Here is an 11,683-nt window from a genome sequence, read left to right on the forward strand (position 1 = left end):
AGATCATATGGTGTGATGTAGGACAGAAACGTAGAAAGATAAGAAAACACAAAGGTACCTTGATGCAGCCCTAGTGTTGGAATGATGTAGTTGTTCGTGGCCACCGGTTCGGGAAAATCCTGAGGCACGGCAATTGCTTGCTCCTGCCAAAGCATCAGATTGGCCAATTATAGATATTACACTTATATTACCGTTACTATCTCCACACATACCATTGTTGACGATGGTGAGATTCTTCTTTACTACGTGGATGTTATTTTTATCGGGCGGCCCATTCGAACATTCATTCACTAACTCTATCGATCAATTTTGATAAGAAAACCAAGCAACTGACACAATTTTACGCCACAGTAGCTTGTTAACAGATGAAGAAACTTGACTAACAATTTGAGTTAGAAAAAGTCACAATCTTCGCACCCACCGAAGCGCTCACTCAAAAATAAGTAGATATGAATTTCAGAATCAAGCAGCATAGACGATTTGAATGGCTTCACTTGCATTGCAGCGTGAAAAGCAGGGGAACGCCATGTGTCTGGAGAAACGGCAATCACTCCGAAATGCTGGTTTCAAGCGTGTAGCGAGTCGGTCATCATTTGTTGAGAATTGTTTTGGTTTAAATACTCCTGCAGTTTACCAGGTTTTTATAATAAAACATTTAACACAACAAACAAATCTCCGCACTGCACTCATCGTATCAACGGTTACGCTTTTTCAGCATGTCTCATATCTTGACGGTTGAGCGTTAATTGGATTAGATTTTGTTATCGATTTCAAAGGTGTGTTTCGTTTGATAAAATTCTTGGAATAATGATTCTAAAATGTTGAAACGTTTACCTAGCTTAACTAATCTATCACGTAGCACCTATGAACTGAAGGTACACTTGGAAATGATTTTAAGCTTACACGCCAGTAGGAAATCAGCAATTTGTTTCCGCGTATAGATTGTGTCTTCCCTGGAACGGACAGACACACCAAAAGCCGCTCGACAACTGAACCTATGCTTCTTATGGCTTTGACGTATGTTGCAACATGCGCGTTGATGATCGATCGAGGAAAATGACATCTTTTCCGAGACTGTCTTACATGTAAAATTTCCTCTTGTGCCGTCATGTTGTAACCATTCAAATAAGCGTTACTAAACATACGGCTCGTCCGTCCTTATATATGTTAAAAAATAAGCGTTATTCAATTTTATTCAATTCAATAAATAGATAGCGATCACAGTTGCTAAATGGTTACTTGGAAAGCAGCATTTCTTTTCATGAAAGGACTGAAGGCTCCGCCTGTAATTCATCATCGAAAAAGGTCTTAAAACAGTGTGGCAAATTTATTATGCATAGTTATCATTTAGTTTAGAGTGATTAACCAGTTTAGAATGTGCTTATAAATTGGAGAAGCTGGGTTAGCTGACTCGAAAGATTGAAATAGTAGATTTAATTTTAAAACAAACAAGTTTTTTTTTCAATTATTACAATGATCTTTTTTCTCTTACCAATATTCTCATATTGCTGATACGATTGGTGTTAATGGTGAAGAACGTTATGATGTCAAATATAGTTTTTTCGTTAGTGTTGATTCAAAGCATGTCATTTGCTTAGAACGTAACTTTTCACTCGAGTTGCCGGGCTCATACCAATTGTTAAAGTGATAGGCCACCATGCGCGATACATTTGTCAGCATTTGAAGCAACTCCTTCTTATCTCCGTTCGCCTGCAACTCAGCACAAAGTGTTTGAATGAAACAGCTACCATATTCATGATTTCGCCAAGAAGGAAATCCATCAGTGCTCGAGTACATCACCAACATGTCAGAAGATGCAGGTATTGCTATTTTCAATAGCCCCAAGTCGTTTTCGTATCCAGTGGCTTCGTTGCGTATTATTGGTACGGAATCAGTTTGAGAGACTACCATATCTCCTGTTTCCACTTCTGTTTCGCTTCCAATTTTATGTATTTTCGTATCTTCGATTGTTGGTGGTTTTGTCGATGGTTGCTTTTCCAATGATTTTCCAATCAAGTCGATCTTAGTCATTTTAGATGACGGCTCTTCCACTGCTTTGGCATCCTGCGCTGCTATTGCTTCTAATGGTTTGGTGATTTTCACAGGTTCTGATCCACTTATTTTTTCCATGTTCTGAACAGACACTCCCGAATCATGGTTGTTCCCTCTGCATGCTTGTATGAAAAACAATTTTGGTTTACCGTTTAGTGTAGCGCAGTCATCCACAAAGAACTTCCAAAGCTGTTTTGTTAAGTACGAATCGTCATATGCTTCTAGTTTATCTGCATGTCCATGAGTCATTGCCACTACTACGAGACAGCCAGTGTTCTCGTGATTCTCCAAGGAAAGCTTTCGTAGTTCGTCATATAAATTCGTGAATGAAAGATCTTGGTGTAGCTTCACATTAAAGTTTAGCTTCTCTAGGGCTGTTCTTATATCTTCTGCATCTTTCTTGCCTCCCTTTCGATAACGTTGACGATTATGTTCATATTGAACATTACTGATAATAACCGCTATCTTCTGTTTGCCCTCCATCTCGTATTTTTCTCCAAGAGATACACTTTATCCGATGTATTTATCCGCATGGAAACGAGAACCGAGAATCAGGATGTTTTGTATAAAAATACGGTAGATGTTGAATCCAAAACCTATCACCACAATATTATATATACTTACGAATCCATTACAATTTTTTCAGCAAAAAAATCTTAGCTCGGCAGAATAAAGAAACTTAGATCTAAGATATTAGATTACACTCTATTATTTCTGTGAAACGAACGACCTTTAACACACAATGCTTACAATTAGCTTGCAAGAATTGATTACGACACTGTCAAGCCAACGTACAGCGGGTTTATGCGGGTTAGGAGGTGCAAAACACAGTCTTTAATATTTCATTTTCTTTCGTGACATTGCTTATCTGCATAGTTTGATAAGATTGCGTTAGCGAAACATAAATACAAAGAAACCCAAAACCCCATTACCGTTAAATGCTGTTATTGCGAAAGATAAGCTCAATTCTAAGAATGTTTCGAAATCCTCATTGATAATCGTTGAAGCAATGATCGTAATCGTTCCGTCGGGCGATATACGATTTTTCTTAGTAAGAGATTAGAGTAAGAGATTATCTGGTCGATAGAACTTTCAGCGAAAAAACTCAGCTTTCAGCCAATTTTTCGCCGAATTGCGGAGTTGATAGATAAGATAGTATTTTTCAAGGAAAACACAATTTATAAGTATACTGATAACTAGTGTGCCACCCGAAACTCAGCATCGTATTAAAGAAAAGAAAAGAAACGACCTAGACTGGCCTTTAATCAGTCTTCTTTGACCGTTGTGAAGAGAAGTTTCCTTCTAAAAAATAGATCATCAGTTGATTGGGGAAATTTGTGGCAGTAGAAGCGCTGAAATATTTATTCGCGTAGAGTAAGTAGTTAACCAGTTGCCTGGATTCTGTAAGTTCTAAAATTTATTTTTTATGCAGAATGGCCAACGCTAGTGACGCAAGTAAACAAACTGAAAAGGTACAAAATATCCTCGCACTATCTCCTGAGGAATACAATAAATCGAGTCAATCATATGGACCCCGCTACGTGATCAAAAAATCTCGGAAGAAGGCGTACATCTTCAATCATAAAATATTTGATGAACGTTTGAGATGCCAATTTCCAAACAGTGGCGACAAGAAACCAACTGACTTGGAAGCAATTCTAAAGAACTTAGATTTCGAGGTGAAGTTTTTCGAGGATTTATCAATGGGTGATTTACGCAAACGGTTGCTAGGCATATCTTCAGATAATCACCAAAATACCGATTGCATTGTGTTTGTGATGATGACGACTGGCAGGCAAGGGTATTTATATGCGAAAGATGATCAATATCCAGTGGCATTATTGTGGGATGGATTTATTGGGGACCGCTGTCCATCGCTTGTTGGTAAGCCAAAGCTGTTCTTCATTCAATCACGCGCGGCAAGTGGTAGTGATTCGTCCTCCAACATAGATGCTCTAGGTACTAATTATGTCATTCCTTCTATGGCTGATATGATGGTGATGTACTCCTGTACCTTCGAAAATGACATTAACAGCGTTTCGAACAGTGAAACTGCATTCATTCAATCGCTATGCAAAGAACTACGTGCAAATGGCAACAAGAAGGAACTCTTCGAGATGCTCACAGCCATATTGCGAAACATCCAAGGAAACCATTCAGAGGGACAGGATCAGCCTGTTCCGGTCATTGTTTCAACGCTTACCAAAGAGCTCTACTTCCAATGTGCAACTAACCAATGAAAGAATAAAAAAGATGAATTAAAACATTTCTTAGCACGGAACCTCAATTGCTATCACTAATGATTGTTTCTAATTTACGAAAAAATAAAACCTAAAATTATCATCAAAAATAGTCTTTGGGATTTTTCCTTTGGTGGACGTTGCGAATAATATATTAATTTTTATAAACTGCTTTCATTTCACTCGGTAAATGCAAAAAATGAAGAAGAACTAGACTCGTGCATGTTTTCTTTTAAAAAAAACTTGTTTATTTTCTTGCGATGAACGAAATAACCACGTGTGGCTACGGCTTACGACACTGATTTCGGACGGAAGTAAACCGCTTTCGTAAGCATTGACACAATGCACGGCATCTGCTTCATGGCGTCCATTTTGGCGTTATCAGGCACGAACGATCGGTAGTTGTAGGCAACGTTCCACGATACGGCAGTTAGAATTGGCAACAGCTCCTTTTCACGACCATAAGATTTGAGCACCGTGCAGAGTGATTGAATGAACCAGGAACCATTGGTTGGATTGCGCCACGAATAGTGACCATCGTAGGTCGAGTACATTACCAGCAAATCGGCCGTAGTAGGAATGGTGTAGATGTGCTGCTTAGGGGATTCGCGGGCATCCACCGTGTCCGTAGCGCTCCGGACTAATACGCCTTCATCTAGCTTCTTACCGCGACACGCTTGTATGAAAAAGAGCTTCGGCTTGCCAAGAAGGGTCGGGCAAGCTTCCCCGATAAAGCACTCCCACAGGCGATCCACCTTGTACTCGGCATCTGCCGCAAACAGTACACCTTGCTCTCCGTGCGTCATCACCACTACGACGAGACAGTCATTGTGGGTATGGTCTTCGCTAGCAATCTCCTCCAATTTCTTAATTAATGCACTCCTTTTGAAATCATTCAAAACGCGCACTTCAAACTCAAGGCTCGCCAGAACGGCACAAATATCATCTCGATCCTTGCTGCTGCCTTCGCGAGACTTCATCGTAGAAAATTTCTCCTGATTTATGACAATGGCAACACCTCGGTTTTTGTTTTTCGTTGAGTACTCCAGATCAGGATTGGCAGATAGGGCGTGCACCGGAATGCTGGTGGCCACGGTAGATTGTCGAAGCGGCTCATCTTCACCTTGAGTTGGTTTGGTTCTGCAAAAAACTATAAACATGTAAGATGCTTGCATTACGGGACAGCCAGCCCTTAACAATCACTCACTGTCCAAACACTTTGATATCAGTTTCATCACTGCTGGCCACGTTTTCCATTTCGAAAAATACGCGATTCTTCCTGTTCTACGACTACGCGACGAATGAATGTTATGTGACCGAGACGAGCCGTACTCGGTCGTTATCGGTCGAATGAGACGAGATTAGATTGATATTTTTTATCTGGCATCGACGCCGGGTGTTAGGGGGTCTGTAATGCGAGGTGTGATAAAGGAATTGCTAGCAACCTCGATGCCATTGGCATTGCTGACCTCGGACTTGGACCAACGCGAAATCGTCACACTATCAGTAACACTTTTTTATGGATTAAGAAGAGAAAAACGATTGTATCGAGGGGGAAAGGGTATTCTGTTTATTTAGATAATGGCTGAAAGAGATTCGCGGAAATCCTTAGTTCCCCTTTTTGATGTAATTCTCCGTAACGTCGCGCACCATTAAATCGACCAGCTTATCCAGATCGTAGTTAGGCTGCCAGCCCCAATCTTGGCGCGCCTCTGAATCATCAAACACTTGCGGCCACGAGTCCGCAATGAGCTGCCGGCTATCGGGCCGATAGCTGACGTGCAGCTCCGGGATGTACTTGGACAGCTTCTCCACCAGTTCCTCCGGTGTGAACGACATCGCGGTGACGTTGTACACCCGGCGCTTTAGCTTCTCCTCCGGTGCGGTCATAAACTCGAGCAGTGACCGCAAACAATCCTCGATGTACATCATGGGTAGTCGCGTGTCCGGCTTGAGGTAGCACTGATACTTTCCCGTCTTGAGACCCTCGAAGAAGATGGCTACCGCATAATCTAAACCGGACAAACAGACAAAGCGAGTTATGCAATGAGCGGCGATGTGACGATGACGTTCTGAACCTACCGGTAGTGCCACCGCCTGGTGGATCACTCGAGATAACACCTGGGAATCGAAGGCAGCGGAAATCGAGCCCAAACTTGTGGTGATAGTATTCACCCATCAGCTCGGCGTGCACCTTCGACACACCGTAGATTGTGCGGGGCCGCTGGATGGTGACATTTGGCGTCGGATTCCGGGGGCTGTCCGGGCCGAATGCACCGATGGTGCTCGGCACAAAGATGCGCATCTTGTACTGCTTGGCCAACTCCAGCACATTGTGCATACCTTCGATGTTAACGCGAACCGCCAGCGGCACATTCTGCTCCCCGATCGCACTGAGAAGGGCGGAAAAGTGAATGATCCAATCGACACGATGATCCACAACGATCTTCTGCAATCCCTTGAAATCTAGGATGTCAGCAAAGATGTACGGGCCACTGTTCACGATGGCATCGCTCGGTTTGATGATGTCGGACAGAATTACGCTCTCCTCGCCGTACTGGCTACGCAGCAGTTTGGCACATTCGACGCCCAGCTGGCCCAATCCACCTGCGAACCAGAATCAGGCCATCAATCGGTTAATATCGAGTCAAATCTCCACAGCAGCATGAGAATGAGGAAATCCCACAATATGGCATAATAGATGAGCGCGCGGTCGCTTTCGGTTTCATTTCACTACTAACGCCATTCAATGATTTGGAACGCGCGAGAGAGACTCTTGGTCCTCTCTCTGTCTCTCTTCTAAACCAGCTTCGCAGTTAGAAACAGTCCCAACAGCTACGCCAACTCGCCAGATCTCCCCAGCAACAGCCGGTTCCTAGAACATGCTAACCTTGCACTAGCAGTTAAACAGCTCAATTGAGTGGCCAATTGAGCCCGAACCGCGCCGCGCTACGCACATAATCACACACAGCAGAGAGACACCAGTTGACCCTCTTCCCTGAGCCCACTATCTATGCTAATGCTGGACAGAATCCGGAACACTTGTACAACGCACCTGTGATTAGAATTTTAGGATTCGATTTTTTACTTCCGTTCGAGAGCCAGCGACGGATGGGCTGCTGAACGCTGAGGACGGTCGCACAAGCGCCAATTTCCCCTCCCTGGCGTACCAACTGTTGGCGCAAGCTGGCGCCAAACGCTGATGACACTTTACGTAGCAGCATCCTTGGGGTGATGACGTGCGAATGGAGAAGCCGTATCAAGGCGAATGATTATAATGATGATCCGACTCACTCACTCACTGGGAAGAGACGTTGGGGAGGGTAGGGGGCCGACAAACTGAGCCGAGATCAACTTGTGGTGCGACAGAGATTGAGTCCGTCGATGTCGAGGCACAACGTTGGACTGAACAGTCTCCCGGTCCGGCCTGGTCCTGTGGCGCAAAGTTTGCTCCAACTAGCGACCAGTTGCCCAGTGTTTGATCGAACTACTGCCGTTGTTATGCTGCGCATGGTGTCCCCCAACGACAGGTCCTCCGCACGAACGTGCCGTTGCTGGCAAATGGACGAGGGATGAGACGGAAGGAGTCTGGAGAGGACGATGCACGTGTGAGGTAAGGGCCGGGGGCAAGAACAGGGGCTTCTTCCACTCAAGTTTCTGCCGAACCAGGCAGAATACATCATCGTGACCGCGACGCGCTAGCTGCATCTCGCTCGTTTCCGTCCGATTTCGCTTTCTCTCGCGTCTGCGTCTAACGATCGTACGATCGCCATATCCAAGCTGACCACGCTTCTCTCTCGCGCACACCCAATTCTAAACCGACTATAACGCATGCTTGACGCGCGGTCCGAGAACAGGTTCGAGTTGGGTGGACCAGCAGCGACGCTGGATCGCGCTTGGGGGTGTGGGGGCCAAGAGAAGGGTCACCACGCGCGCTGCTACGCAAGGTTTTGCGGGCGCGCCAATTTGCAATTTTGTATGCATTCTACACGATCGTCATCGTCATCGTCGTCGTCGCCGACGGTGCAACTTTGATGGTCAAAACTAAGAGCCAATCGATCGCGTTTTGGTGGTCAAAAAACCGGAATTCGTTTCGTGTCCCTTTTGCGACTGCTTCGTGATTTTCGATCGTACTCGAACTCGAATATTTTTTATTATTAAAGCCTACTGTAATAACGGCACGTTTAAGGGACACGTGCACAACACCTAGCGACTGATCGTTACAACAAAGCACTCTGGTGCATCGTAAGTGACGTAAGTGACTCCACCTGCATGACCTGCTGTGGCTGGCATTGCAAATAGTCTGCAAAAAAAAGCTGATCAAACACTTTGCTCAAGGAAAGCACTCTGCTCGCTGCTAAGTACGCATAATCGCGATGGTTTGGATAGATATCCCGCGAGGAGTACTTGGATGTTATGTGTCCCAACCATCGGGCATCGCTTGTGTGCGCTCAGTTAGTTTTGAGATCTTCTCGGGTGGAAAATTGCTCATCTAAGCTCGGGGGGGGCCTTTCTGCAATTGCTGCCTAGACTGCTCCATCTAAAGATGGGTCTCCCTCAAGTAGAATCACGAGTACAGTTAGAGTATCAAACGGTTTTCTCATACGATATCATCGGGAGGAGTTTTTTTTCCGTACCGAAAAAGGTACTAATTACAACACGAAACGCGTGTTCTGCTAGAGTAGTGTAGACATAACCCCGCGAGTCACGTTGCGTAATGTTTATTTGTACATTTTACCGTTTCTTAAACCGCGAGATGGTCCTGAATACAACCTTGGCGCATCATCACGCCACGATGTCAATCAGTTCGGCGGTTAGTATCGGCTGGTCGGGAGGGAAAGAAAAGATATTTATAGATACGCAACCTTCTGGATGATTGACGACTGGGTTCCGCGTCATTTTCGGGGGAGTGACTTATCGTTCGCGGTGTCGCGGTGTATTTGCGTCTCCAGGGAGCTGCTCTGCTCTGCGTATTTTTCCGCCATCGTCACAAGTTCAACGGCTGGCATTGACCGTGGTAAGGGTGGCCAGTCGAAAAGGGAAATTGTTGACCACCTAACGAGACGAGCGCTCTCACGGTCGCGACAATTGTGTTTGGTTGCTGGCAAACGGATCACAGAGACGCCAGAACGGGTGACCTTTTGCTGGCCAATGGAATCGTCTACCCGGCGAGATCTGGACGAGGAAGCGCTTAGATTGCGTGGGAAAATTCTGGATTAAAATGCAGCTTCCGGAAGCAAATTGGCCCCACTTTTTTTGGTGGCCATCCTCAAACAAGCACGGTGCAACATGGTTTTGCGAAACTTTGTACAATCCGCATATCCGTAAGCTCGTTGGCAAGATATCAACCACCAAGCGAAGCCCAATTTTTCCGCCAATTGACCACCCTCTAAATGCACCCAATGGGGGAGGGGACGCACTTAATCGATCAAATTGCAACAAAGCGTAACTGTGTAGAGATGATTGAACCGGGCCCGATCCAGCTGCTACAAACAATCGACCAACGAGCGTCACCAATGGCGCCAATAAAGTCACAATAGCTGTCGCTGCGCTGTAGCATAATCGCCATTCAAATAACGCTTCTTTTATGATCATGGCGTAAAATCCACGGTCAACGATGGACCCTGATCCGCTTCCGTCCAAACATGTGCCCGATTCATCCGAACCCTTGGAGTGGCGGGAAAAGCTTATGCTCCGGCAGCGGGCAATGATATCGTCGTCGCGCCTTGTGAGGTGACTTTAGCCTCCGTGCGAGCCTCGCCTCGAGGTCAAATGGAACGCTTTGTTAGGCAGCCACGATCGTCGTCATGCTGGCGATTGGGAAAGCGACATACACAGCGACGCGCAGCGATCGTGTTCGCTACCGAACGGCAGTGAAGAAAGAGTTGAATTGTAATTTTCCTAATTTTGAATTCATTGTTTAGAAAGAGCCAAACCCTTCCTTGCGAAACCATGGTGGCCAACGACGCTGGTGGTAGGGCAGCGATCTGTAACGAGCGCAGTTCCTGCTGCTACTGTGTCCTCGCGGGCTGATCAATTATCACCACCAAACCCGTGGACCGTCCCGTGGCCGCATTGACGGCGTTGTACGTAGGCTGCCTCATCAAATAAGCCACTTTTGTCATCTGGCATCATTGCGCCGAGGGCCACACATCGCACATGGTTACTTTGCTCGTTTTCAGGGTGATGACCACGGCGTGTTTGTCGGTTTAGAAAGGCTTCTTGAGGAAATGTTTAGCTCGATTGTTTCAGTCGTTTGCGGGGTGCGCGAAGAATTTGCGTTCCTCTAATGTTTCCTGTATGCTCATTCGCATGGCGGTAGCCCCCCGTACGGTAGCGCTGATGTCTAACAATAAAATGAATGCACAACGTCTTTGACCTCTGTTCCAGTGATGGCTATGGGTCCAAAAAGGGGTGATGTGACGGACGTAGCATCCTCCCTAAATTTCAGGTCAATCGTGTGCAAATTGTGCCTTTTGTTTATGAGGGATTATTATAAAAAGATGACTGGTGTTTATTTAGAAGTTTAGTATTTTTTAAATGACGATTCAAAGAGCTGCATATTGAGTAGATCAATTAGGCTGTGGTTGTTATGGACATATTTTATTCTTAATTCAATCGTAGTAACGCTGGCAAAATGTCGAAACAATTCAGTTACAAATCAGAGCTCAAATAGTTAGCACGCTAGTGGACAATTGAAGCCGTTTCTTCTGTGATTTGTCATATCAGGAATAGAGAAATTGAATTATCAGGAATTCAATATTAACAAAAAAAAGCTACTACACTGGTTTGCAATTTCCAACAAACACTTTGTAGTCCAATTTTAGGAGAATATAAATTTGAAACTATCGAATGAAGAGTCTGTAGTGAAGATAGTGATCTTGTGTGACCGTGAATCCGCGAAACCCCGTGCATGATGACATAAGTTGAATGTCTTGTTTCGCAAACTCGGCAAAGGATTTGTTATTTTTTTTCTTTCTGCCTGAAAGTTGATTGCTCGCTCATTATTACCGATCGCGCGAGGCGACGGTCGCGGTCGAAACATGGCACACGGCGTAACTCAAAACGAAGACTAATAATGGTTTCATTGTTTCTTGGCGCTAAACTATCCGCGAATATCAAACTCTGCTCATCCGCACGTCTATCTATGCATTCATCCAAGCGCCCAGGGTGAAGTGTCCATCAAATAGGCATTAAGCAGCAGGGGCAGCAGTGGCGAAGGGGGGGACAACATCCTCCCTCAACCATGGAAATGTAACAGCAAGAAGACGCACGATCCGAAACACACTCGGCAATCTGCGTGCCCTAGCTACCGAGCCGAGGATGGTGTGGATTCTTCCGGGCCTACAGCCGTGCCGCGTACTGTGCCGCCTCTCACGCTTAGCTGGCTA

The 11,683-nt window shown here is 45.2% G+C and overlaps 4 protein-coding genes across 8 annotated transcripts in view; all 4 read right to left on the reverse strand.

Moving 5' to 3' along the window:
• LOC126575380 (prominin-1) overlaps nucleotides 1–368 on the reverse strand; it is a 3,698-nt gene extending 3,330 nt beyond the window's left edge. For 2 of the 3 annotated variants that reach the window (XM_050236054.1, XM_050236053.1), the window contains exons 1-2: nucleotides 213–368; nucleotides 1–143 (exon numbers count right to left, since the gene is read on the reverse strand). The exon at nucleotides 1–143 is cut by the window's left edge and continues 8 nt beyond it. In XM_050236054.1, the coding sequence (XP_050092011.1) occupies nucleotides 1–143; nucleotides 213–215 (146 nt within the window). In that variant the 5' untranslated portion in view covers nucleotides 216–368. Of the gene's footprint in view, nucleotides 156–212 lie in introns of those variants that run through there. The other variant, XM_050236055.1, reaches the window with a different exon arrangement.
• A 245-nt stretch (nucleotides 369–613) lies between these two features.
• Nucleotides 614–2,535, reverse strand: LOC126579030 (caspase-like). Its single transcript, XM_050242230.1, has 2 exons — nucleotides 1,634–2,535; nucleotides 614–623 (listed from the first exon to the last, which is right to left on the reverse strand). Exons 1-2 carry the CDS (start codon nucleotides 2,533–2,535, stop codon nucleotides 614–616), a joined length of 912 nt encoding a protein of 303 aa, XP_050098187.1.
• Nucleotides 2,536–4,504: 1,969 nt separating this feature from the next.
• On the reverse strand, nucleotides 4,505–5,620 carry LOC126579292 (caspase-like). 2 transcript variants are annotated; one of them, XM_050242729.1, is made up of 2 exons: nucleotides 5,500–5,620; nucleotides 4,505–5,432 (listed from the first exon to the last, which is right to left on the reverse strand). In XM_050242729.1, the coding sequence occupies exons 1-2, from the start codon at nucleotides 5,547–5,549 to the stop codon at nucleotides 4,583–4,585; spliced, it is 900 nt and encodes a 299-aa protein (XP_050098686.1). In that variant the 5' UTR covers nucleotides 5,550–5,620; the 3' UTR covers nucleotides 4,505–4,582. The 2 variants fall into 2 exon arrangements, with proteins under 2 accessions (XP_050098686.1, XP_050098687.1); XM_050242730.1 differs by having other exon boundaries at nucleotides 4,505–5,442.
• Nucleotides 5,621–5,840: 220 nt separating this feature from the next.
• LOC126577363 (L-threonine 3-dehydrogenase, mitochondrial) lies at nucleotides 5,841–7,787 on the reverse strand. Of its 2 annotated transcripts, XM_050238913.1 has the most exons (4): nucleotides 7,595–7,787; nucleotides 7,348–7,517; nucleotides 6,375–6,899; nucleotides 5,841–6,304 (listed from the first exon to the last, which is right to left on the reverse strand). In XM_050238913.1, the coding sequence occupies exons 2-4, from the start codon at nucleotides 7,514–7,516 to the stop codon at nucleotides 5,901–5,903; spliced, it is 1,098 nt and encodes a 365-aa protein (XP_050094870.1). In that variant the 5' UTR covers nucleotide 7,517; nucleotides 7,595–7,787; the 3' UTR covers nucleotides 5,841–5,900. The 2 variants fall into 2 exon arrangements, with proteins under 2 accessions (XP_050094870.1, XP_050094869.1); XM_050238912.1 differs by having other exon boundaries at nucleotides 7,348–7,786.
• Between the last annotated feature and the right edge of the window lie 3,896 nt (nucleotides 7,788–11,683).

This window comes from Anopheles aquasalis, chromosome 3, assembly GCF_943734665.1.
Source record: "Anopheles aquasalis chromosome 3, idAnoAquaMG_Q_19, whole genome shotgun sequence".
In the NCBI taxonomy this organism is placed as follows: Eukaryota; Metazoa; Arthropoda; class Insecta; order Diptera; family Culicidae; genus Anopheles; species Anopheles aquasalis.